This window comes from Psammomys obesus, unplaced genomic scaffold (genome assembly GCF_907164565.1).
Source record: "Psammomys obesus unplaced genomic scaffold, mPsaObe1.curated_primary_1811, whole genome shotgun sequence".
Taxonomy (NCBI): domain Eukaryota; kingdom Metazoa; phylum Chordata; class Mammalia; order Rodentia; family Muridae; genus Psammomys; species Psammomys obesus.
Window position 1 is genome coordinate 8,825,730 of NW_026590677.1, and position 23,797 is coordinate 8,849,526.

A 23,797-nucleotide genomic window follows, 5' to 3' on the forward strand; every position below is an offset into this window, starting at 1 on the left:
AGGCCAGGATCTGTGTTTACCCATTCTAAGATCTTTACCCTTGAAACTGCAATGATAGCAAAGGAAGATAAGGAGGGATTGTTCAATGGATGCAAAGTTACAATTAAATAAGAGGTTTAAGGGTTTTTTAAAGATTTATTTATTTATTATTTATACAGTGTTCTGCCTGCATGTGTGCCTACAGGGCAGAAGAGGGCACCAGATCTCATTATAGATGATTGTGTGCCACCACGTGGTTGCTGGGAATTGAACTCAGGCCCTTTGGTAGAACAGCCAGTGTTCTTAACCTCTGAGCCATTTCTCCAGCCCGAGGTATAAGTTTTATTGCTCTCTATAGTTAGTGTAGTTAACTGTAATTTGTGTAATTTTGAAGTACTCAGAAGAATAGATTTTTGTTGTTCCTACCAAAAAGAAATGATACATATTTGAGGAGACAGATATGCTAATTACCCTAATTTGGCCATTGCAGAATGCTTACATGAATTGAAGCACCACATTGCAGTACATAAACAGCAATGAAAAATGTGAAAGATGAATTTTTCTACAGAGAGTGTCAGAATGCAAGACGATAGAGAAATAAACATAGAAAGCATCCAGATATCCTAGTCATACCAAAAGGCTTTCTGGATAAGACAGTGCTAACCTGCAGCCTCCTCTTCCTCCCTTGCATTGCCTGGGGCACTTCCAGATTTAGAAGTATCTCCAGTGCAGGTTGAGTGCACACACACCCACAAAGACAATAATTAACTCAGATGTCCAGTGTGGCTGTTCTTCAGAACCTACATCCTCATTGTTAAAATTAACACCTACACTTTTTCTTCTCTTTTTACTAAGATGTGTATATTTTACATTTTTATTTATGTGTTTGTGTGTGTGTGTGTGTCTGTCTGTCTGTGTATGTGCATGTATGTACAAGTGCAGAGGTGAGAAAAGGATGTTGGATCCCCAGCAGTTGGAATTGCAGGCAGTTGTGAAGCTCTATGTGGTTGCTAGAAATCTGATTCTCTGGAAGAACATAAAGCATTTTTAATGACTGAGCCATGTCCCAAACCCTAAGAGATGTGTGTTTACATCAATACTATGTTAGTATCTTAAACTTCACTTGTGTTCAAAATCTACCCTGACTAATTTAATTTCAAAGCCAGCTGACTGTTACACTGCCATTCTGAAATTGCTCATAGAAGACCGAAGACCTGGTTCTTTGTCAGGTGTGGTATTACTAAACTGACTGCATTTTCTTTTTTGAGACTTTAGGAAAAAAGAATTAATAATCCCCATCAATAACATCACTATGGCTGTGACCACATATATGTAGAATAGGCAGAGAGGACAAAACTTTCACTTCAATTTTTGTGGGAGCACAAAGGTTTGTCTATAAGAAAACTGGACCCACATGGGTGTGCATGTGTGTGTGTGTGTGTGCATGAGTTTGAGTGCATGTGTGTGTTTACACCAAGGATCACGCTCAGGGCTTAGAGCACACTAAGTAAGAGTTCTACTATTGACATACATTCCCAGGCCACTCAAACTCTTTTTGAAATGATGATATTTATGGGAAACATGTTAGTTACTATTACAATAATCACTACAAAAACAGAAGTTGAAGCATGATCTCTGATCTCCACCCACAATCCATATATCACTGCTGTCACCCCCTCCCCCAGTACATGGACACACTCACACACAAACACATGAAAAAGGAAGGGAGCTAGGAAAGTTTAAAGGTCACGGAGGGGTTCAAACCTTCTTGGGACCATAAAATGCTTGAATGGTCATTTTTCAGAGGAACCTATGTCCTGGAGGAGCTCATATTATTAATATGGGGTTATGTTCATTTGATATTATGTTTGCTGTTGCTTCCAAATAAACCCTGTTTTAGAATTGTTATTTTTCTTTCCTGTTTTATCTAACAGCAGCATTCTGCTGAAAGAGAAAGACAAGACAAAGTGGGAATCAAGGACTGCTAAACTATAAGGAAAAGGGTATGATATGGCTAAAAAGAAAGACAGAAAATCTGGGGAAAGCTAGGTGGTGGGGGCCATGCCTTTGATCCCCAGCACTCAGGAGGCAGAGGTAGGCAGAACTCAGTGAGTTTGAGGCCAGCCTGGCTTACACAGTGATTTCCAGCACAGCCAGAGCTACACAGAGAAGCCATGTCTCAGAAAACAAACAAACAAACAAACAAACAAAACAAAACAAAACAACAACAACAACAAAAAACCTGAAAGCAAGAGAACGAATGAGTGACTGACCGAATGAATGAATGAATGAATTTTGGGGTAAAAGACTATGTTCTGACCGTAGTAATGCTTAAATAAATCCTAACATTAAAATTCACAGAATTCTACATACAGAAATTCAATTTTGCTATGAATAATATTTGTACTGGTAGCATCACAAAGAGTGAAAACATTTTGCTGTAAGTAGTAAGGAAATATAATTATATTTATGGTACACAGTCTCCTCAAATAAGAGAAAACTTGCATCTCATCTATGGAATGAATTTTGTGCTTAATTATAAATTATTAAACATTAAACCAAAGAAAATATTTATTTTTGAGGCCTTTTCTTTTTCCGTGGTGGACTATTCTGTGCAAATACATTCCATTGTGATCACACTTGCAACAGACAGTCCTTACCATACCCCATTCTGTTTCTCTTGACTCTTCAGGTAGATAGCCACTTCAGATACCACCACACCTGCAGATACTAGTGGACTCTGGGTTTCAGAAAATCAGCTTCTTCTTTAAAATACTGCTATTTTTTTTTTACACCCTAGTGATAGTCTCTCTGTGTTTTGATAACAACAATCATGCATGTTGACAGTTTATTTTATAAACTTTTTTGTAAAAAAAAAAAAAAAAAAAAACAACAAACAAAAAACTTGCAAATAAAAGAATATCAATGTGATGAAATTTACCAGAACCAAAGTCTATGCATCTCAATAAAGTTTTGAGTAGTTAAAATATCCATTCCGAAGTTGTGGAGCCTCACATTGCAGTTTACACTTTCACTATTGTATATATTTTGTATACTTTTCTATCACCAAAAAATGAGAAATCCATAGCAAAGTTAGAAATAGAAAAGTTTATGTCTTCTTCCATATCTCATGTCCATTCCCTGGATTCAACCCTTCCTCACCTCCTAATATTAGACCTTTCTTGTTTTCATTTCTAAATGTTATACTGTTTGCAAATGTAAATTTGTTTATATAAATAAATAAACATACATATTTATCGACCAGGTTCTGACTATGAGAGAGAGTATATGCTTTTTTCTTTCTGATATTGTGTGATCTCATTTAATATTATACATTCTAAGTACATTCATTTTCCTGAAAAAAAAAATTTTTTTGTACTGGGATTCTCTGTACCCCTGGCTATCCTGGACTCACTTTGTAGACCAGGCTGGCCTTGAACTCACAAAGATCTGCCTGCTGCTTCTGCCTCTGAGTGCTGGAATTAAAGCGTGTGCCATGATGCCCAGCCTGATTTTTTTTTTCTGAACTGAATAGTATCCCTTGCTATGGTAAATAAAGCAGCAATAAGCACGGGGTGTAAATAGCTCTTTGGTAGAGTATGGAATTCTCTGAGATGGCTCTTGTTTTAATGGAGCACATTGAACACCATCAGGGTATCTAGAGTGCCACGGGTGAATGAATGAATAATCCTATGTGCTTAATAAGCCCAACAGTCAATGGTGACATACAAAGAGCTCTCTCCTTTCTGCTCCATTATAAGCATTATTTCCTTACAAACATTCTGTTCTTAATAACAAAAGTTTACCAACAAACATGTTTCTTTGAGTTCTACCAAAGTTCAAAGAGTGAAAAGCAGGCTTTTTTGTTTAACAAAGACACTGGATCCCACAAAGGACAAGAAAAAGAGGTCTGTCTGAAGCCTTTATTTGCAAGTGGAAGCTGCCAGCAGTCATCAATTAAAAGTTCAGACATCTCATAATAGTTTAAGCTCAGCCAGAGAGAGTGGTGGATTGTGAATACAAAAGTAAGGAGACAAAATTGGCTCTTTTCAGTTTGCAAACGCTTCCATTTTAGTAAGATTTAAAAAATCCTAACACATCAGTATGTTGTAAATACTGTCATTTCATTTTGTAGCCATTAGAATATTTTTGAAACCTTAAAATTGATTTAATGAAGTTATTTTCTCCTCATCTAGTGTTAAGTAATTCGTATGAAGTATATCTTTTAAAATATTTAAAAGCATGATTCTTTAAAACGGAACACAAGAGAAAGCTACCCAAGAGGGTTAGTGAAGCTAAACATTCCTTCCTTTTCAGCCAGTCTCTCCCTACCCGCATGAGCGCGCACCTATGACCTTCCCCCATTTTAAAGCCGAATAAGCTTCCCAGAGAAATGGTGGACTGTAGGATTTTGGGGGAGGGGACGAGAAGTACAGGGAGCAAGGGAGAGAAAGCGATGGTTTCCCAAATTAGGAGAACTGGTCGATGCACCCTAAAAGACTGATCTTTCCTGGTAATCTGAGTAAGGTGAATAGATACTTGGTGACGAGACCGGTCTTATTGTCTCCCATTGGCACATAAGAAAAAAGATTGACAGTATCAAGTGAACGGAATGTAGGGGGTGGGCTGCAATGTTAATGTGAGGGGTAGCCAAAGGCTGGAGCTCATTGATGACGCGGCCCTCACGTGACCTGCAGTCGACGTGTGCAGAAGTCCTTATAATCCAGGCCCAGTTCCTCAGTAGCAGCTCAGTCTTGCTAAAGAGGAGGGGCCCGGCTTCTTTCAGGTACTTTAATAGTGGGCGCTGGCTCAGAGACCAGAAAGCACGCTCATCCCTCACTATCGCTCTTATCCTAGGGGTCTGCTTAACTATTTTGTGCGAGGTTTGGGACTGCTTGGTGAGGAATGGGGCAGACTGGGAGGGAGGTCTCTAACCGATGGGCAGAGAGAAAGAAAAGAGAGGGGGAAAGGCGGAATGCATGAGATACGGAGAGAAGTAACAATAACAATGTGAGGAAAACTTGTGTGATTCTTTGCTCTCTTGCTGGGAAACAGGGTATAGATGAAGGCGGGGTTGCCACAAAAGGAAGGAGAAGAGGGGGAACATGGAAAAACTTTGTGCTATCAAAGCTTATATTCGTAAGAGAGACCTTTTGATCCAGGCACTGGCGTGTTCACAAAGCACTCCTGTCTTTTTACAGGACTCTTGATCTTTTGGGCGCGACATAAAATCGAGGTTCAAGAAGAGAAAAAAAATCTCCAGATACCTACAGGTCAGTGCAAGGGTGCGATTGCTTCAGGTCCCTTTGGGTGGGGGTAGAAGTGTGGAAGACACCAAAGCACATCCCAGGGGCGCCACAGCCTCTTCCTATCCGGATATCTGCACGGGAGGCCAGTGCAGATCCTCCTGCGGAAATGAGGTGAAAAAGGGAAAGGGAGAGGCAAAAAAAAAAAAAAAAACATTTAAAAGAGAGAGAGGAGGCCGCTGAGCGTACTGTTTGCTGGTTAAAGGCTGCGGATGGGATGACTTGGAAAAGCCTGAAAGGGCGGGAGTGTTAGAGCCTTGTGGGAAGGGATGGGTTAATTGCTTCCCCGCCGCTCCCATTTCGGTGCTAGGAGAGGTTTATTGCAGGGCCTGCTGGGAAAATGGTGGGCTGGAGCCGGGACAGGAGAAGATGGAGTTAGAGAGCTAGGAGAGGGGGGAGGGAAGGGAGGTGGAGGAAGGGGTGGAGTCAGGAGCTCAGAGCCTGACTTTGCTAGTTAGAAAACTTTTTTGCTGTTAGAGACTTGAATCAGAAAAGTCCGTCGCTATGGAAACGGAAGAGCCTGTCCAGTTCCCTGGCACCAAGTCGGTTTTGTTTGCTTTTTTTTTTTTTCTAGGATTAATTTATTCAAAAAAGAAATGCTCAACATGCAGAAGTCTTGTGATGAGAACGAAGGAACACCCCAGAACACACCAAAGGTAGATGATGGCCATCCTTCGGAGGATCCACCACAGCAGGCAGAAGGAAATCTTCAGGCTTCTGGAGAAAGTGTGCAGGAGGAAGCTGAAGGAAGCCTTAGAGGAGAGCCTGCTCAACCCAGCCCAGAACCTAAAGAGGACACTCCCACAAGGCATCTGAACCCTGAAGAAGTGATAAGAGGAGTAGATGAGCTGGAAAGGCTTCGGGAAGAGATAAGAAGAGTAAGAAACAAGTTTGTGATGATGCATTGGAAGCAAAGACATTCCCGAAGCCGTCCCTACCCTGTGTGCTCCAGGCCTTGAAATCTTTTTTCTCTCATATTGAAATCTGGCTGCTGCTTTCTTTCTCTTAGCGTTTTCTGATGTATGTTTGAACTTCATTTTACTTTTAATTACCTGGCAGAATATTCTTTTAGGTAGTTTCGTTGTTACCAGCATCTCATTGGATTTTGGATTTTGACTCATTTTCCACGTTTATTTTTCAGTTGGAAAGTTTCACACTTATGCATGGAAATGGTGTTTATTCATTATTATACAATTAAGCAGCGAATTAAGAAGCAGCATATTTAGGGTCAGCTCACATATAGGAAAATTCCTAATTATGTGTGTACTTGTATAATTATACGTATATCAAAAAACTTAACAGTGCTGATTTTTGTGTGGTGTGTTTTCATTTTGCCTTTTGCTTATTTGTATTTTTTAATGAATATGTGTCTCACCAAGAACTGCAGATTTTTTAAGAAATGGGAATTAATTAAAATTAATTTGTAACCAGCTTGTAGAGGCAATAAAGACACTAAACTCTTGGTGAGGAACTATTAAAAAGAAATGTAAACCTGGAATTATCTCTGGATTTCTTAGCCAGAGGAATAAAACTGGCAATCATTATAGATATACTTGCTTAAGATTTGGTCTTTTCATGGGGGAAAATATTTGCCTCACAGGGATATGTGTGGAAGTTAGTATTCCATCTTTTGATCTCTGCTGGCCCCTACTACTGGGGCCTTGAGTATCAAGGCCACACTGGGTTTTGTTGAATTCCCACCTCACCTCCACTCCCAGTGCTCAAATAACAGGTGGTGCCACTGTACCTTGTTTTTTTTTTTGTGTTTTAGTTGAAGCAGCCGAAGGCCAACATGAGTATAAGCCACCACACTCTGCTTACCCAAAGTTTTAAGCTTCTGTTCTATAGTGACTTAGCCTAAGTAATGAGTGGGGTACATCAGAGTACTTACTGTTCTTGTGGTGAACCCAGACTCCATTTCTAATACCCACATAGTGGCACATGACCCCCTGTAATTCCAGTTCCAGGGTATCTGATGCCCTTTTCTAGACTCTACACAGACATGGTACACATGTGCTCATGAAGGCTCATACACAGATTTTTTTTTTTTCATATGGTCTTAAAAAAACAGTGCTCTAAGTTTCTGAGGAATCTTGCAGAGTCCTTAGCAGAACTAATCCCTTTTGTTTTAAAAGGTGGAGTGGTTTCTCTGTAGGGTCCCAAACTGATATACTAAACCTATTTGAGAGTAGACCAAGGTAATGAAATTTGGATGAAAACTATGAGTTACTGGGTATTTGGTTTTGGTTTGTTTTTTATAGCCTAAGATGACCTTAAGCTTCTGATCCTTTGGTCTCCTCTTTCCAAGTGCAAGGATTGCAGGTGTGCACCACTACTGCTTTCAGTTTATATGATGCTGGGAATCAAATGCAAGGTTTTATACATAGTAGATAAGCACTCTGCCAACTGAGCTTTGTATTCGATTCCCAGAACAGCTGATTCTAACAAAAAATAAGATTGGTGTCATTGCCTTTTAAGACAAATCTGTCAGACAGCTCCTGGCAGGCCCTACTAGTTCAGGAGATCCTTGGAGAACAGGTGTATGTACAAGGTTGTTTTCCATCTCATTTCTTAAAAGATAAAGATGGTTTATAAAGTGAATATGTATGTGTATCTAAGTATCATAACCACACCCTTCTACCCCTTGCTGAAATATAGAAAGATTCAAAAACTTTCAAAGGTACTATGAGCATGATAAACGTACTTGGAGTAGAATGACTATTGTATAAGTGATAGGTTTTACATTGCTCCTGTAGAATAAAGGGTATCTTTTTATTCTGATATCCCCATATATTGATGGGTATTTGACTGATAATCATGTTTTGACTATTAACAAGTACTTTTATTTTTGCTATAAAATTAATCAATTCTGTTTTAGAATGAAAAAAAATAGAAAATCTGATAAGCAAAAACATGGGGATGGTAAAGAAAAGAAAACTATCTGCTCCCTTTAATTAGGCTTCATCAGTAATGAAATTCAGATGCCATTAAAAATATTCTTGACATGCTCAGTTCCTTAAACTACGGTTTTTCTTAACCCTCTGTGGTCCATGTCCAATATCAACATTTTCCTTTAAATTTTTAAATCACATTTATTTGTTTGTTTGTATGTGGAGGGGGCAGCATGTGCTGCAAAGAGTATGTGGAGGTTGAAGGAGAAATCAGTACTCTGCCATGTACATTCTTTGATGGCACTCCCGCTTTGCAGGAAGCCCTTTTATTTCTTCAGAGTTATAACAAGTAATTGAACAGAAGAGGGAGAGGAAAGGGAGAGAGGAAAAAAAAACAAAAAGTATTGAGGATGTGCTGACCTCTGGGGCCCACATGTAATCCACTCGATTTATATTCTGACTCCGGGCTGTAAATACAACATAGCTAACAAACTGCCAAGGATCATTGGTATGCACAGTGTGCCTTCCAACATATATAAAGACTATGAGATAAATATAATGAAACACTGGTAAGTGCTGAAGCTGGAGGGATGGTTCAACTGCTAAGAGCATTGGCTGCTTTTCCAGAGGACAAGTTTTCATTCCTGTCACCCACATAGTGGCTCACAATAAGCTGTGAATGCAGTTCCAAGAGATCCAATGACCTCTTCTGGTCTCCCCAGTTACAAGGTATGCACGTGGTGCACAGATATATATTCAGGCAAAACTCCCATACACAAAAGTTCAAAAAAACTATAATAAATGTAAACATGAAATTTTGAGGAAATACTAATAGTATTATAGATAATAAGACTTAAAACCTTCCTGTTTACAAGGAATGAAGGATCAAAGAGCCAAAGGTGAGATGTAATATAAAATAAAAATTTTTTTGAACATCATGCTGAGTTATGCATTCCCTTCTTGCAACATGAATAAAGCATATTAAAAGAAAACTACAAATACAGATGATTTTTCAAGATTGCAACAGGCTGATGGATGATGGTTGAGCTGGAATTCCCAGTAGAGTAAGGGTCTAGAGGTTAGGCTCACTGTGACAGTTTGATTAGAAAGGCTATGATTTTCAGCATCTTAGTACTCGCAGGGGCCACTCAGGCACTCCTCTGTAGCTTGGGTCCACCATTTGGTTTCTTGGCTCAAGCTTTTGTCAGGCACCAGGGCTTCCAGAGCTGAAAGCTGTACTATCCTGAACAGATTGAGAGCTGTTCCCATTCCAAGCCGGAGCATGTTATCTTTTGTTCTGTTAATATTTCTCTTTTGGAAATTGTTTTTCCAAAGGAAGAGATAAAGCCTTAAAGCTCCCTTGCTGGGAACACTGATTAGGACAGCTTTTGAGCTAGTAGGTGTCTCACTGGGGTCACTTGCAGTTGAAATATGAGGAGCTGACCCTTGCCTCAGAGTCCAATGAACTAGCCTCCAGAATCCTGCTTTGCAACAAGCACTTTTATTTCTCCAGAGTTATAGCAAGTAATTGGACAGAGGATAGAAGACAGGAGAGGAAAGGGAGAAAGAGAAAGAGCAAAAATTCAGTTAGCTAACAGATAAGATTTTCTCCATTCTTGTCTTATCCACCCTGTTCAGACTTCCAGAATGGCCTGAAATGTGCCCTGGCCTGATTCAGTGGTTCTATGATGAGTTAGCTCTGTGTCTATGTAATGCAAGGCATCTCACGTCTTTGTCAGCTCAGACCCCAAAGCGTACATGATTGCAGGTAAAGGAAGCTTGCAAAGGCTTGGGATCCTACATCTTGGGAGGAAAAAAAAAATGCTGTTACCACTTGTTTGAATAACCCCTATACTGCAGACTCAGCTTTTAATTTGGAGACTCAGGACAATCCAAATGAGTTGGTGTTTTGATGCTTTTTAGGAAGCTGGATCAGTGATTAAGAGCTCTTGCTTCTTTCCCATAGGACCTGAGTACAGTTTCCAGTACTCATATTCATAGGCTCACAACCACCTGTTATTCCAGCTTTAGAAGATCTGATGCATCTTGCCTCCATGGGCACCTTCATTCTAGTGCACAGAAAATAAAAAAGCAAAATCATTCAGAAAACACAATTAAAGCTGCTTTTTAAGGTCTTGAAGTGGAGGAAGCAGTGCAGTTAAGTCATGTTCTTCATATCTGTCATCTGAAGAAATATTTCTGAGATCTTTTTAAAAGATTTATGTTCATTAGTTTCTTTCTTTCTGTGTTTCAAGACAGGGTTTCAGCCTTGGCTGTCTTGGAACTCACTATTGTAGACCAAGTACTGGGATGAAAGGCATGCCTCAATCCTTTAATCCTGGCTGCTTTTGTTATTTTTAATTATGTATATACATATGTGTGTGTGAGTGTGTGTGTGTGTGTGTATCCACGTGTGGTTATGAGCATGCATATGTGGGGTTGCCCATGGAGGCCAGAGGCATCAGATGCCCACTTGGAGCTGCAGTTACTGGCAGCTGTGAGCCCCTGGATATGGGTGTTGGGAATCATAAGAAGCTGCCATAAGAAGTGTCAGAAGAAGCTGTTACTCTTTGAATCTTCTCTTCCGGAGCTGAGCCTCAGCTTCTGGCATCTTAAAGGTAATGAGGTGAAAAGTCAAATTCTTTGTTTTAGAAATGCAAAGTGAGACCCTGAGGGATGTCTCAGCAGGTGAAGGTGTTTCCTAACAAACCCAACAATCTGAGTTAGAGCTCTGGAACCCATAACAAGGAAGGAATGAAACAACTCTTCCAGCAGGTTTTCTTTTAAGTCCCATAGATAAAGAAAAATAAGGGGGAAAAAAAGAAAGTAATAGAAAAGAAATACAATTTAATTAAGTATATGTATAGCCTTAAAGACAAATAAATGAATCTGTTATATCTGTTTTCTTCCTATTGGTATATACATTGGGCTTCTATACATCAATTATCTTTTTTCTTGAAGGACATCTACTTTCTTAAAAACCAGGACCTTTATAGTGCCACAGACATAAAACTCTTAGATGAAACAAAATATTTCTTCTCCACCATCATTGATTGCTACTGTTATCATCTCTATCATCATCATTAAGTGTTCGTGTTTAGTGAACAATCTGTGGACTCTGCTTGAGATCAGGTCACATAATGCAAGATTTGGAAATAGTCGTTAACCAAGCCCTGGAAACCCACTACCTAAAATGATGAACTAAGTTTACCAAGAAAGCACACGGCAGAGTAAAATTTTCTACTTTGAAGTATGCGATCACATTGGTTAATTTAGCTAAAAATGAATTCTATTCATATATAAAATGAGACTGAGTTGTGGAAAACAAAATTCAGGAAACTATATGTGATGCTGGCCATATAGTAGGCTTTTAGGGCATGTTGGTTTATCAGTCATCATTGTTACTGTCATAACCCTCAGCTAGACTTGCATAAAGGAAGCAACTTACAGACAAGCTAAATAAAATAACTATTAGGACCAATGAAATAATGATGTGCATAGCAGATTTTATATGAAAGAGGTTTATTGGATGGAGATGAAGAGAGAGGAGAAAGGGAGACATGATAGAGGGAAGGGAAGGGAGCACACTGACAGAGAAAAGGGAGAGGGCAAGAGGGTAAGAGACGAGAGGGCAAGAAAGCAAGAGGGCAAGAGAGAGACAGGTTGATCCTTTTATGAAGCAGCTGAACCACATCTGTCAGGTGTGGCTACCTGCCAGGAGACACATGATGACATCATAGGTTGTTGCTAGGCAACCCAGAAGAAGCTTGCCTAAATACTAACATTCCTCCCTTTTTCTATAATTGAAATATGAGGAGCTTGGGCTGCTTCTCATGTAAGGCAAGTTAAAGTATACAAATTTAGGTTCATTGAAAGCAGCCCTTGGTTGCCATGTAAGGGGGTAAGAGAGAGATAGAGAAAAATAATAGCAACAAAATGTCCAGATTACATGGTCAAGAGGAGGAGAGGAAGCCTTTGCAATGGAAAGTTCAGGGTAGAGGGCTGCCAGTAGAGAGTTGCCAGCCATGCAAGGCAGCAGGTAGGGATTGAAGAATGCTGGGAGAACCTGGAGCTACTTGTCCTGGGCCTGAAGCACACCATTCCAGCCTTTTGTTAATAATAAGTGAATAACAGCTATAGATTCTTTTCTGGCTGCTTCCTGCTGACACTTGGGGTGCTGTAGGGAGGTTAAAAGGCTGAAATGTTGGCCAAGCCCGGGAAGGGTGGGCTGTTTTGATGCTGTCCAGGGTCTGTGAGAACACCCATGGCTGGGAGGGAAAGTGCAGGTCCAGCTTGATGGAAGTCTGTGAGGTCAGACTGGGACACTTGTGGTAGCTGCTTTGGCACTGTTGTGGATGTAGGAAATACCTGGGTCTGGCAGGATATTGGAACATATATGTAGGCAGAAAACAAAGTCAAGTAGGTTATGGAGAAAATTTCTTTAGGTGTACATTTAGAACTTTTGGAAGAGTGAACAGAGGTGGAAGGTTTGGATCAAAGAAGAGACTTGAACATGGGAACCTCCATTTACATGAAGGAACCTCCATTTACCTAATCACTGGTAGTAACTAAAAAGGTTCTGCTTTGGAGCTGTCATCTAAGGAAAATGAGGCATTTCGTGAAGTACAAAGGACAAAAGATCATTTGATCTTAACCTTTAGTATGATTACACGTTATATAGATTTAAAGGATATTTAATATTTTGAGCTTGAAACCAGGATAGAGGGTGGTATAGTGGAATGTTTTTTATTAGATTAAATAATCAGGGCTCCAAAGGATGTCAGAAGTAGCAGAACACTCTAAATACCCTGCTAGCCTTTTGGGCAGGCTGTCTTCTGGGTATGGCCTTTGTTAATCCTCTTACCACATCCAGAGGACTGGTTTGCAGCTGAACCTGGGGGTCCATATGTGCATTTCTGGTAAAATACTTGTGTTTATTGTAAGTATCCTAAAGGAGAGCACGTGGTTAAATATATGGTAGAATTGACAGAAAAGGTTCCTCTTGAACACAGAATTGTTAAGCCATGTCTGGAGAGTGTGAGTTAACTCATGTTGCTAGGCTGACTGGAGGGCAGGCTCACGGGCGAGAGCTGCAGTGCTGTGTTGAGACTGGCATCCTGAGAGCCCCCGCCATAGGTTTTCAGCTGCTCCACAGGAATACATGTATTGATGGGGGGATGCCTCTTCCTCATACGTTAATATGTAGATCTGATGAACTAGGAATGCTGAACTTAGTGTGGTCTGTTGCTTTGTTTTCTTGTAAACTGAGCACTGAGGGAATGCAGAATTTTATTGTAACCTCGCCAGTACATCTATCTAAAGGCCTGCTGCCATTTTTGTCGCCTGTGACTTTTTTGTAGCCAAGGAAGCCAGGATTACAGTTTTGTCTGACAGATTGAGATGGCATGGTGTATTCTTGGTTATCAAAATGCTCATGTAGCATGGGGTTTTTAGTTGGTTAACATTCACGATGTGGGGGAAAGCATGGTACTTCCTGTATAATCTTAATTACCTAAGTGTATGTATGCTTGTAGGATTTAGGACAACACACTGAGCTGAGCTGCTTGTGACCGGGTGACTTAGCTCTTGGATTCTTGTGTTTTGCTTCCTGTAATGCACATATTAAAAAATAAAAGGTTCTTTTAAAAGCTTAAAAAAAATAATCAGGGCTCCATTGATAAAGGTCAAAGCTCTGGACAGTCAATATAACAGTAGCATGGCAACAGGTGGAAATACTAAGCATTTTTACCTATTTAGGATACTTTAAATCACCGTAGACCTTGAAACCTTTATAACTTGCATTTACTAACCTTAAAATAATTTATTAGACCCTCAGATATCTATAACTTGTGTTTACCAACCTTAAAACACTTTCTTAGACCTTCAAACAACATTTTTCTTAGGCCTTGTTATCTAGTTATTTACTAGGAGACATAGGTGAGACTGCTATGAACATTTATTGTCCTTTAGCTAAAGGGATGGTGAAAGGTTACATCCAGGCCTGTTTTTTTTGAGCCTGGTAACAAAGCATATTGTGTCTAGACCTGACAATAACGGCTCTAGAAGGCTTAAGGCTTGGTCTGCTGCATATGAAGAGAACTGAGAAGGCATCTCAAGTCTCCCAAGACAGAAGTTGGCAATGTGTCCTTGGGACCCCAATGTGAGGCCAAAACAGACCTGTAAAGTTACCCTGGGCTAGGCAAGGGTGGTGGAGGCCTCTGGATCTAGGAGCCATTTGTCCTCTGCCAGGCCAAGTTGCTGGAAGGCTGGAAGTGTCTATGGCTCTTGTGTTGGTTGAGACTCCATGGCTGGGCACAGAGGACAAGCCTGCATGGGAGTATTTTGACTTCCAGAGGCCAGTCTGCCAGCAGGCAGTGTGTGGCTTCTTGAGGCAGCCATGGGACCAGTGTCCTTCCCAGCTGCATTTGATATAGTCACATGGTAGAGTTGACTTTTGGCTATACCACAGCGGGATGGGGCATTGCAGACATCTTGTTTACTGTGCAGGAATACCGACAGTCTCAGAGTAGCAGCCAAGGACTAGAGCATAGTTGTTGCTGTAGCTGAGCCTGTTGGAACGTCTCCTCTCATTATTTTTACCAACTCCTCTATGGTGACTCAGGGACCATTCTCAGTTGTTAATTAAAGATAGCAGTGAGGCCATGGCTGCATCTGTAGGACTATAAATATATTTTTGAATATGTTAAAGGACTTGATCATCTATAAGATGACTGAACTTTTAATGTGCATTTGTTAACCATCAAATATTAGGACTTTAGTTTTTGTCCCTGTTAAATTGGAGCATTAAAAATCACACAGTTCACAAAGAGAGAGCATAAGAGTTTTTTGTATGATTTAGTTTATAAAAGGTTTACAGTTTAGAAAGTCTAAGGTTATATTATAGATTAATAATACTACCATATTCAGAAAGCAAGACTAAACATATTTCTAAGGCAGTGATTTTTAACTTTATGGAGAGTGTAGAGTGTAATGACCAAGTTTTAATATTGTAAACAAATGAGTGTCTCTAAAATCAATATATCCCAATATAAAAGTATCTTTGGAATCATATCACATAGTTTAAGGGTATTTAGGCAAAAACTTTTACCTAGTAATCCTGAGTTATGAATTTTACCTATATTTTTTGACACTGGTTTACAAAAACATGGAAGAGTAATAACATTTTTAGAATCAGCAATACAGTAGGATAGTATAAAACAATTTTAAAATTTTGGTTGAATTTCTTATAGCAAATCCATTTACCTCTGGAGGAGAATCCAGTGCATAGGCAGCTGGTGGCGGAAGAAATAGCATTCATTCACAAATACATATGCTCTAAACAATACTTCGACCTTAAATTTTCAATATCATGTCCAATGAGTAAATCCAACAAGCAAATTATATAAATTGTTAGATTAAATGCTTACAGCATAATTTTAAGACATTTATTTTGGGAGCAGAGTGTACAGAAATTAGGGAGAAAAGATTTTAATGGCTGGAAAGTAGAGCTTTAGATTTCAAAGAATATGGGAGTCAGGTTTAGAAAGCATGCACTTGGGCTCTTACAGGCCAACTACAGGAGTAGGGGAAGGAGTGAGCCGGCAGCAAGTGGGCAAGCAAGTCCATGTGGAGATGCAGAAAGCCAGAGCCACATGGAGGAATCTCTAAGTAGAACTTAGGATCAAGTTTAACAGGGGGTGTTCAGATTTGCGGCTGGAGCTGGCAGTATGATTTGTTGGTTTTGACTGGCTGGAGCAGGTGCTGGAGCAGTATCCCCACCTCCTCCTGCCAGCCATGGTACAGCATCAACAGCAGTTCCTGGTGAGTGGATGATGCATAACAAATTGTATATGAAACAGGTCTATTGGATGGAGATGAAGAGAAAGACAAGGAGAAAGCAAAGCATGATAGGGGGACAGGAAGGGGAGCCCCAACAGAGAAAAGGGAGAGCAAAAGAGTAGGAGAGCAAGAGGGTAAGAGAGACAAAGTGGCGGTTTGATCCTTTTATGGAGAAACTGAACCAAACCTTCCAGGTGCAACCTGTTGGGTGACACATGATTACATCATAAGTTACTAGGCAACCCAGAAGCAGGCTGCCTAAATACTAACAGTATGTACTCATTTCTAACTATAATCTTATCTATCATTCATATAATGCTTTAAAAGTTCACCTTGGTGGAATTGGAGCTCACTGTGTTAAGTAGAACAAGACTGAGAATGCTGAAAGGAATTTGCTTTCCTACATATGAAGAACTTAGAATTTTATTTTATTCAAATTCATATTAATATCTTATGTGTATGAGTATTTTTGCTTGCATGTCTTTCTATACCCTTTGTGTGACTGGCATCTACAAATGGTGTTAAAGGACATTGACTTTCCTGGAACTACAGTTACCTACAGATGGTTGTGAGCCACCGTAAGGGTGATGGGAATTGAATTCTATCTTCTGGGAAAGCAGCCAGTGCTCTTAACTAGTAAGCCACCTCTCCATCCACTCTAATTAAAAAATAGAAGACGTGTAGAAGAGAAACTATTGAGGAAGAAAATGGGGAGCAGTGAAAGAGAGGAGAATAGGGAAGTGAATAAGAGCAAAGTACATTTATAAGCATTTGTGAAAATAGTGCAGTGAATCCTATTTCTTTGTACAATTAGTATAGATTAGTAAAAACAGGATTCATCTTGAGTAAAGAGATAAACATCTGTAATCTCAACACCTGGGGCATGGAGGCAGGAGAATTAAAATTCAAGGCCAGCCTTAGCCACACAAGCAGACACTGTCTCAAAGAAATAAATGCAAGAATAAAACCAACCAAAGAAAAAGGCTTTATTATATGCCAGTTAAGGGGTATGTGTGTATAATCCCAAACTCAGAAGGCTTATTGTCCCAGAACTCTGGAGGCAGACACAGGGTTCTGTGTTCAAAGTCAGTGAGGGCTACATTTGAAGTTTGAGAAAGTCTGAGCTATTCAACAACATCCAATCTATCTATCTATCTATCTATCTATCTATCTATCTATCTATCTATCTATCTATCTGTCTGTCTGTCTATCCATCATGCATACATACATATATGTTATAAAATAGTTTTTTATAGCTGTGTGATTGCTAGTTTATTCTTTTACTACTATTTTTACATATCACTCCATAGTGAAATACAGAACAGATTGTTTATCCACACATATGTTGTGTGATATGTAAATAGTATCCATTTTGTCTATTATAAATAGACTATTTATGTATGTTTCTTTTTATTTTTTCTTTAGTATTTATTACAATTTATTCACTTTATATCCCAATTGTAGCCCCGTCTCTCTTCCCAGTCTCACCCTCCCACCTTCTTCTCTCCCTATACCCCTCCCCTAGTCTACTGATTGAGGAGGTCCTCCTCCCCTTCTATTTGACCCTAGCCTATCAGGTCTCATCTGGACTGGCTGCATTGTCCTACTCTGTGGCCTGGCAAGGCTGTACCCGGCCATGGGGAGGTGATCAAAAAGCTGGCCACTGAGTTCATGTCAAAGGCAGACCTTGCTCCCATTACCAGGGACCCACTTGGAGACTGATTTTCCATGGGCTACATCTGTGCAGAGGTTCGAGGTCCTCTGCATGCATGGTCCTTGATTGGAGTATCAGTCTCTGAAAAGACCCCTGTGCCCAGATTTTTTGGCTCTATTGGTTTCCTTGTAGAGCTCCTGTCCCCTTCAGGTCTTTCTATTTCTCCCTTCTTTCATAAGATTCCCTGCACTATGCCCAAAGTTTGGCTATGAGTCTCAGCATCTGCTTTGACACGCTCATCAGTTGAGTCTTTCAGAGGCCCTCTCTGGTAGGCTCCTGTCCTGTGTCTTCTCCTGCTTCCAATATCTATCTCGTTTGCCCTTCTGGATAAGGATTAAGCCCTTTTTTTTTTTTTTAAACCTAGGGTCTTCCTTGGTGTTTAGCTTCTTTAGGACTACAAATTTTAGTATGTTTATACTTTATTATATGGCTAGTATCCACTTATAAGTGAGTATATACTATGTGTGTCTTTCTCACTCAGAATGATCTTTTCTAGATTCCACCATTTGCCTGCAAATTTCAGGATTTCCTTGTTTTCAATAGCTGAGTAGTATTCCATTGTGAAAATGCACCACAATTTCTGTGTCCATTCCTTAATTGAGGAACATCTGGGTTGTTTCCAGATTATGGTTATTATGAATAGAGCTGCTCTGAACATGGTTGAGCAAATGTCCTAGGTGTATAGTTGAGCATATTTCAGATATATGCCTACAAGTGGTATAGCTGGATCTTGAGCTAGCACTATTCCTAATTGTCTGAGAAAGCTCCAGATTGATTTCCAAAGTGGTTGTACAAGTTTACATTCCCACCAGCAATGGAGGAGGGCTCCCCTTTCTCCACATCCTCTCCAGCATGTTTTGTCACTTGAGGTTTTACTCTTAACCATTCTGATGGATGTAAGGTGAAATCTCAGGGTCATTTTGATTTGCATTTCCCTGATGACTAAGGATGTTGAGCATTTCTGTAAGTGTTTCTCTGGCATTCGATATTTCTCTATTGAGAATTCTCTATTTAGCTCTGTTCCCTAATTTTTTAATTGAATTAATTGATTTGTTAATGTTTAACTTCTTGAGTTTTTAAAAATATATTCTGGATCTTAGCCCTCTGTCACATAAAGGGTTGGTGAAGATCCTTTCCCACTCTGTAGGCTGCTGTTTTATTCTGACGACAGTGTCCTTTGCTTTACAGAAGTTTTTCACTTTCATGAGGTCCCATTTATTGATTCTTGATCCTAGAACCTGTGCTGTTGGTGTTCTGTTCAGAAAGTTGTCTCCTGTGCCAATGAGGTCAAGGCTCTTCCCCACTTTTTCTTCTAACAGATTTAGTGTGTCTGGTTTTATGTTGGGGTCTTTGATCTACTTGGACTTTAGTTTTGGGCAGGATAAATATGGATCTATTTGCATTTTTCTACATGTAGATACCAGCACCCCTTGTTGAAGATGCTATCTTTTTTCCATTGTATGGTTTTGGCTTCTTTGTCAAAAATAAAGTATCCATAGGTGTGTCGGTTTATTTTTTTGGTCTTCTATTCAATTCTATTGATCTACTGTTTCTAGTCCAGTACCATGCTGTTTTTATTACTGTTGTGCTATAGTACAGCTTGAGATCAGGGATGGAGATCTGTTATTGTACAGGATTGTTTTAGCTATTCTCTTTTTTTTTTGTTATTCCATATGAAGTTGAGAATTTTTCTTTCAAGTTTTGTAAAGAATTGTGGTGGTATTTTGATGGGAATTGCATTGAATCTGTAGATTGCTTTTGGTAGGATGGCCATTTTCACTATGTTAATCTTGCCAAGCCATGAACACAGGAAACCTTTCCATCTTCTGATATCTTGTTCAATTTCTTTCTTTAGACATTTGAAGTTTTTTTTCAAACAGGTCTTTCACATGCTTGGCTAGAGTCACACCAAGGTACTTTTATTATTTGTGGCTATTATGAAGGGTGTTGTTTCCCTAATTTCTTTCTCAACCCTTTTGTTTTTTGTATACAGGAGGGCTGCTGACGTTTTTGAGTTAATTTTGTATCCGGCCACTTTGCTGAAGGTGTTTATCAGCTGAAAGTGTTTTCTGGTAGGATTTTTGGGACTTATGAACATTTCTAAAGGACTTTCTGTCCACGCACCTTCTTATTTCTCTTGGGAAATACTTAGAAGAACAATTGCTGGGTAGTAGACAAGATGAACATTTAATTTTATATGAAGTTGCCAGACAGTTTCCCCAAGAGATTGCACTATTTATACTCACACCAGCAATCTGAGAATTCCAGTTGTTTCATGTCTTTATCAAAATGTCAATGCTATGAAAAGAAGAAATTGCTCTAGTTTAAACGATGTTCAAATTCATCTGAATTCAATGTGATATGTAATATTTAATAAGGTTTGTAGGTCAGATAATAGTATTTTTATCAGTGCTGAATTTATTGAGTGTCACCATGATTTTACTGGTTGTTTAGAAGGGTGTCTTGATTAAAAAACAACAACATGTAATCAGAATACATTATGTGAAAAAATCTATTTTCAATAAAACAAAAAATTTAAAAATAAAGTGTGATTTATATGATTTGTTTTGAAGTTGTCAGCAGAGTCAACTTGAAGCAATTTTAAAATATTAATTGGCAAATGCAATACACATATGGAAATTTACTTTATTATCCTTGAAAAATGTGAAATTATCTACTTTATTATACTTGAAACCTTTTGCAAGTACCTTGAACCTATCTTCTCTGTATTTAAGAAGGACAAGCCACTTCTGAGAACTGATAGACTAAGATCAGAAAGGAGAGGAGACCTCCCCTATCAGTGGACTTGGGGAGGGGCATGCATGCAGAAAGGGGGGGAGGGTGGGACCGGGAGGGGAGGAGGGAGGGGCTTATGGGGAAATACAAAATGAATAAAGTGTAATTAATAATAATAATAATAAAAAAAGGACAAGGAAACACAAAGCCTGCAAACCCCTAAGACATGTGGACAATCTATTTTCTCCTGCCTCTTGGTTGTTGCTCTATTAAAAAAAAATGTGATGTGGCCTTGATGTGCAATCTTTAGGGCAAAAAAATCTGCAACAATATTTTTTTCTTTATCTTTGCTGATTTAGCTCAAAACTATAAATTAAAATGATCTTCTTTTATCTCTTTCCTCCCATCTTTCTTCAGCCCTGTAACTCAAATTAGGACAAGGCAGAAGTTTTCTCATGGGTTGCTTTAGACCTGGTTGTGGAAAGACATTGTGTGAGTTGCTTTATCAGTGATGGGAGTGTGAACAAAGGAGTAACTTGTCCCTGTTCCTTTTAACTATCATCTAATGTGGGAGGAAAACAAGAACCAGGAGCCCCAGAGCAAGTTCTCAGGTAGTGAGTACAAAGAAAAATAGAAGCAATAGGAATGGAGAACCAGGAAGAAGGAGGATGTGATGAGGATAGAAGCCAAGCAAAGTAATGAAAAGAATAATGCATTCTGAATTTACAAAAAGGACAGAGGTGAAACCATAGCCAACTTAGATTAATGCCGTATTTCTTTTTTTCTTCGTTTTTTTTTTGTTTTTTTGTTTTGTTTTTTTTTTGTTTTGTTTTAAGACAGAATTTCTCCATGTAACTCTGGCTGTTCTGGAACTGGCTCTGTAGACTCGGCTGGCCTCGATCTCAGATATCCACCTGCCTCTGCCTCCTGAATGCTGGGATTAAAAGTGTGTACTACCACTGCCCATCTGTAGGTCAGATTTCTTTCTTTTCTCTTCTTTTTTTTTAAAACAGGGTTTCTCTATGTTGCCTGGGCTGTCCTGGACTCTCTTTTTAGAGCAAGATGGCCTTGAATTCACAGAGATTCACCAGCCTCTGCCTCCCTGAGTGCTGGGATTACAGATTTGTGTGAATGCGCCCAGTTGTAGGTCAGATTTCTAATACAATATTGTCCTAGAATGTAAAGTTGCTTTTATTGCCAAAGAGATATTTCCCTTGCTTTCTCTAAATATTCCACACCTGCAATTCATGTCGAGTAAATAGCAACTCAAAAGTGAGAAGAAAATCCATGAAAATGTTCTGTATAAGTCAGAAAATTTTTATCTTGAAGATATTTAAGTTGAAATTTGATAAAATAGTATGGAACATGGATCTAGGGGCACATAGCTCAGTAGTAGAATTCATGCTTAGCATGTGTAAGGTTGCTGGTTAGATCAGCAATGTACACACTCACACAGGGAGAGAGAGAGAAACAGAGAAAGATATTATAGAATGATACCCACATGGGATTCAAATGTAGTAACAAGATTGTTAATAAGAAAGTACAGGAAAATTTTATTTGAGAGGCTAAAAAATCTAATGAAATAATGAAAGCAGAAATTATGGCGATAGAATAAGCTGAGGTAACAAAAGCTGAAAGCAAAAGGATCAGATTCTCCCTAGGATTTTCGAAGAAGAAACAAGTCTAGTCAACACCTTGAATTTAGCCTTGTAGCACAATTCAGAGTCCTAGCCTTCAGAACAGTAAAGCAATAAATCTGTTTTGATACAAGCCATTGAGTTTATAGTCATTTGTCACAATAATGATAGAAATCTATCTATGAAGAAACACTGAAGGGCAGCAGTATTTCAGTGGTTACAAAATAGTTTTTTGGCTCTGACCACAACCAGTGATGTGAAACAGATAAACTTCAGCTTTACAATTACTGGCTGTATGACTTTGGGTGAGTTGATTAGAAAAAAAAAAAAAAAATATATATATATATATATATGTATACATATATATATTTGCTTCTTTCATCTCTTTTTATTTGTTTGTTTTGAGAGGGACTCTTTATGTAGCCCAGGCTTACCTTGAATTGACCATTCTCTTATCTCAGCCTTCTGAGTAGTGAGATCACAGACTTGTCTCACCATACCTGGCATGTATCTAAATTTTTTCTATCTGTAAAATTGGGAAAAAATAGTACATAGCTCAAAGGGATTTTGTGGGGGTTAAGGTTAGTATTGAATTAATTCACTCATTTATGGAGCAAGTACTCCACAAATAGTACTTTTGAGATCCCTGTGTATTAAGATGATTCAAGAATGTCATTGCCTTACAGCTAATTTATATTTATTTTATTCTCCTCTCTTACTGACCACAGAGTACCCGCCCTCCATTCCTTACAACACCCACCTTTCTCCTTTTCTCTTCCCCAGAACTCCTCCTCTTCCATTTCCCTTCAAAAAAGAACAAGCAGTTCAGGGATATCAATCAAAAAGGCATAAAAAGTTACGATAAGATTAGACACAAACACTCATATCAAGACTGGCCAAGTCAACCCAGGAGGAGGAAAAAGGTCACAAGACCAGGTGAAAGAGTTCAAGACACCCCCTCCTTCCACAGTTAGGAGCCCCACAAGAACACTCAGCTATACAACCACAACACATATACAGAGGACTTGGTGCAGATCCATGCAGGCTCCTTGATTGCTGCTTTAGTCTCTGTGGGCCCTTATGAGCCATGCTTAGTTGATTCTGTGGATTGTGTTCTGGTGTCCTTGCCCTTTCTGGCTTCTACAGTCTTTCTTCCCCTTCCTCTGCCTGGTTCCCTGAGTTCTGCCTAAGTTTTGACTGTGGATCTGTGCATCTGCTCCCATCAGTTACTAGAGGAAGCCTCTCTGGGCCAGATACCAATCTATCAGCAGCATAGCTAATGTTTTGTTTTGTTTGTTTTTCTTTTGAGATAGGGTTTCTCTGTGTAGCCTTGGCTGTCCTAGACTAGATTTGTAGACCAGGCTGGCCTTGAACTCACAGAGATCCTCCTGCCTCTGCTTCCTGAGTGCTGGGATTAAAGGCATGCTGAGATTAAAGTTAAGCCTGGGCCTGCCTAACTTAAAAAAAAAAAAACTCAACACAAAATACTATTATTTTTAAAGGAGTTATGTTGGATAGTCCAGCTAAGTTTATCAATACAGATAGTATAAGAAGGAGTTGGAGCTGGTACAATGATATCCAAAAGCAGAAATCTCAAAAGTATTCTGAGAAACAGTTTTTCTGTTACCTCCTCTTCATTTTCAACCCTAAAGGTAGGCTGTAGAAACTATCATTTCTCTTCCTAAAGGTCAGCCA

General features: G+C 39.2%; 1 protein-coding gene across 1 annotated transcript; it reads left to right on the plus strand.

The window, feature by feature from the left end:
* The first annotated feature begins 4,674 nt into the window (after positions 1–4,674).
* On the plus strand, positions 4,675–6,835 carry Tceal8 (transcription elongation factor A like 8). Its single transcript, XM_055608277.1, has 3 exons — positions 4,675–4,765; positions 5,181–5,252; positions 5,860–6,835. The coding sequence occupies exon 3, from the start codon at positions 5,882–5,884 to the stop codon at positions 6,242–6,244; it is 363 nt and encodes a 120-aa protein (XP_055464252.1). The 5' UTR covers positions 4,675–4,765; positions 5,181–5,252; positions 5,860–5,881; the 3' UTR covers positions 6,245–6,835.
* The last annotated feature ends 16,962 nt before the right edge of the window (positions 6,836–23,797 follow it).

Coding starts and splice junctions, on each gene's coding strand:
- Tceal8 (XM_055608277.1), top strand. CDS start 5,882: ATGCTCAACATGCAGAAGTCTTGTGATGAGAACGAAGGAACACCCCAG.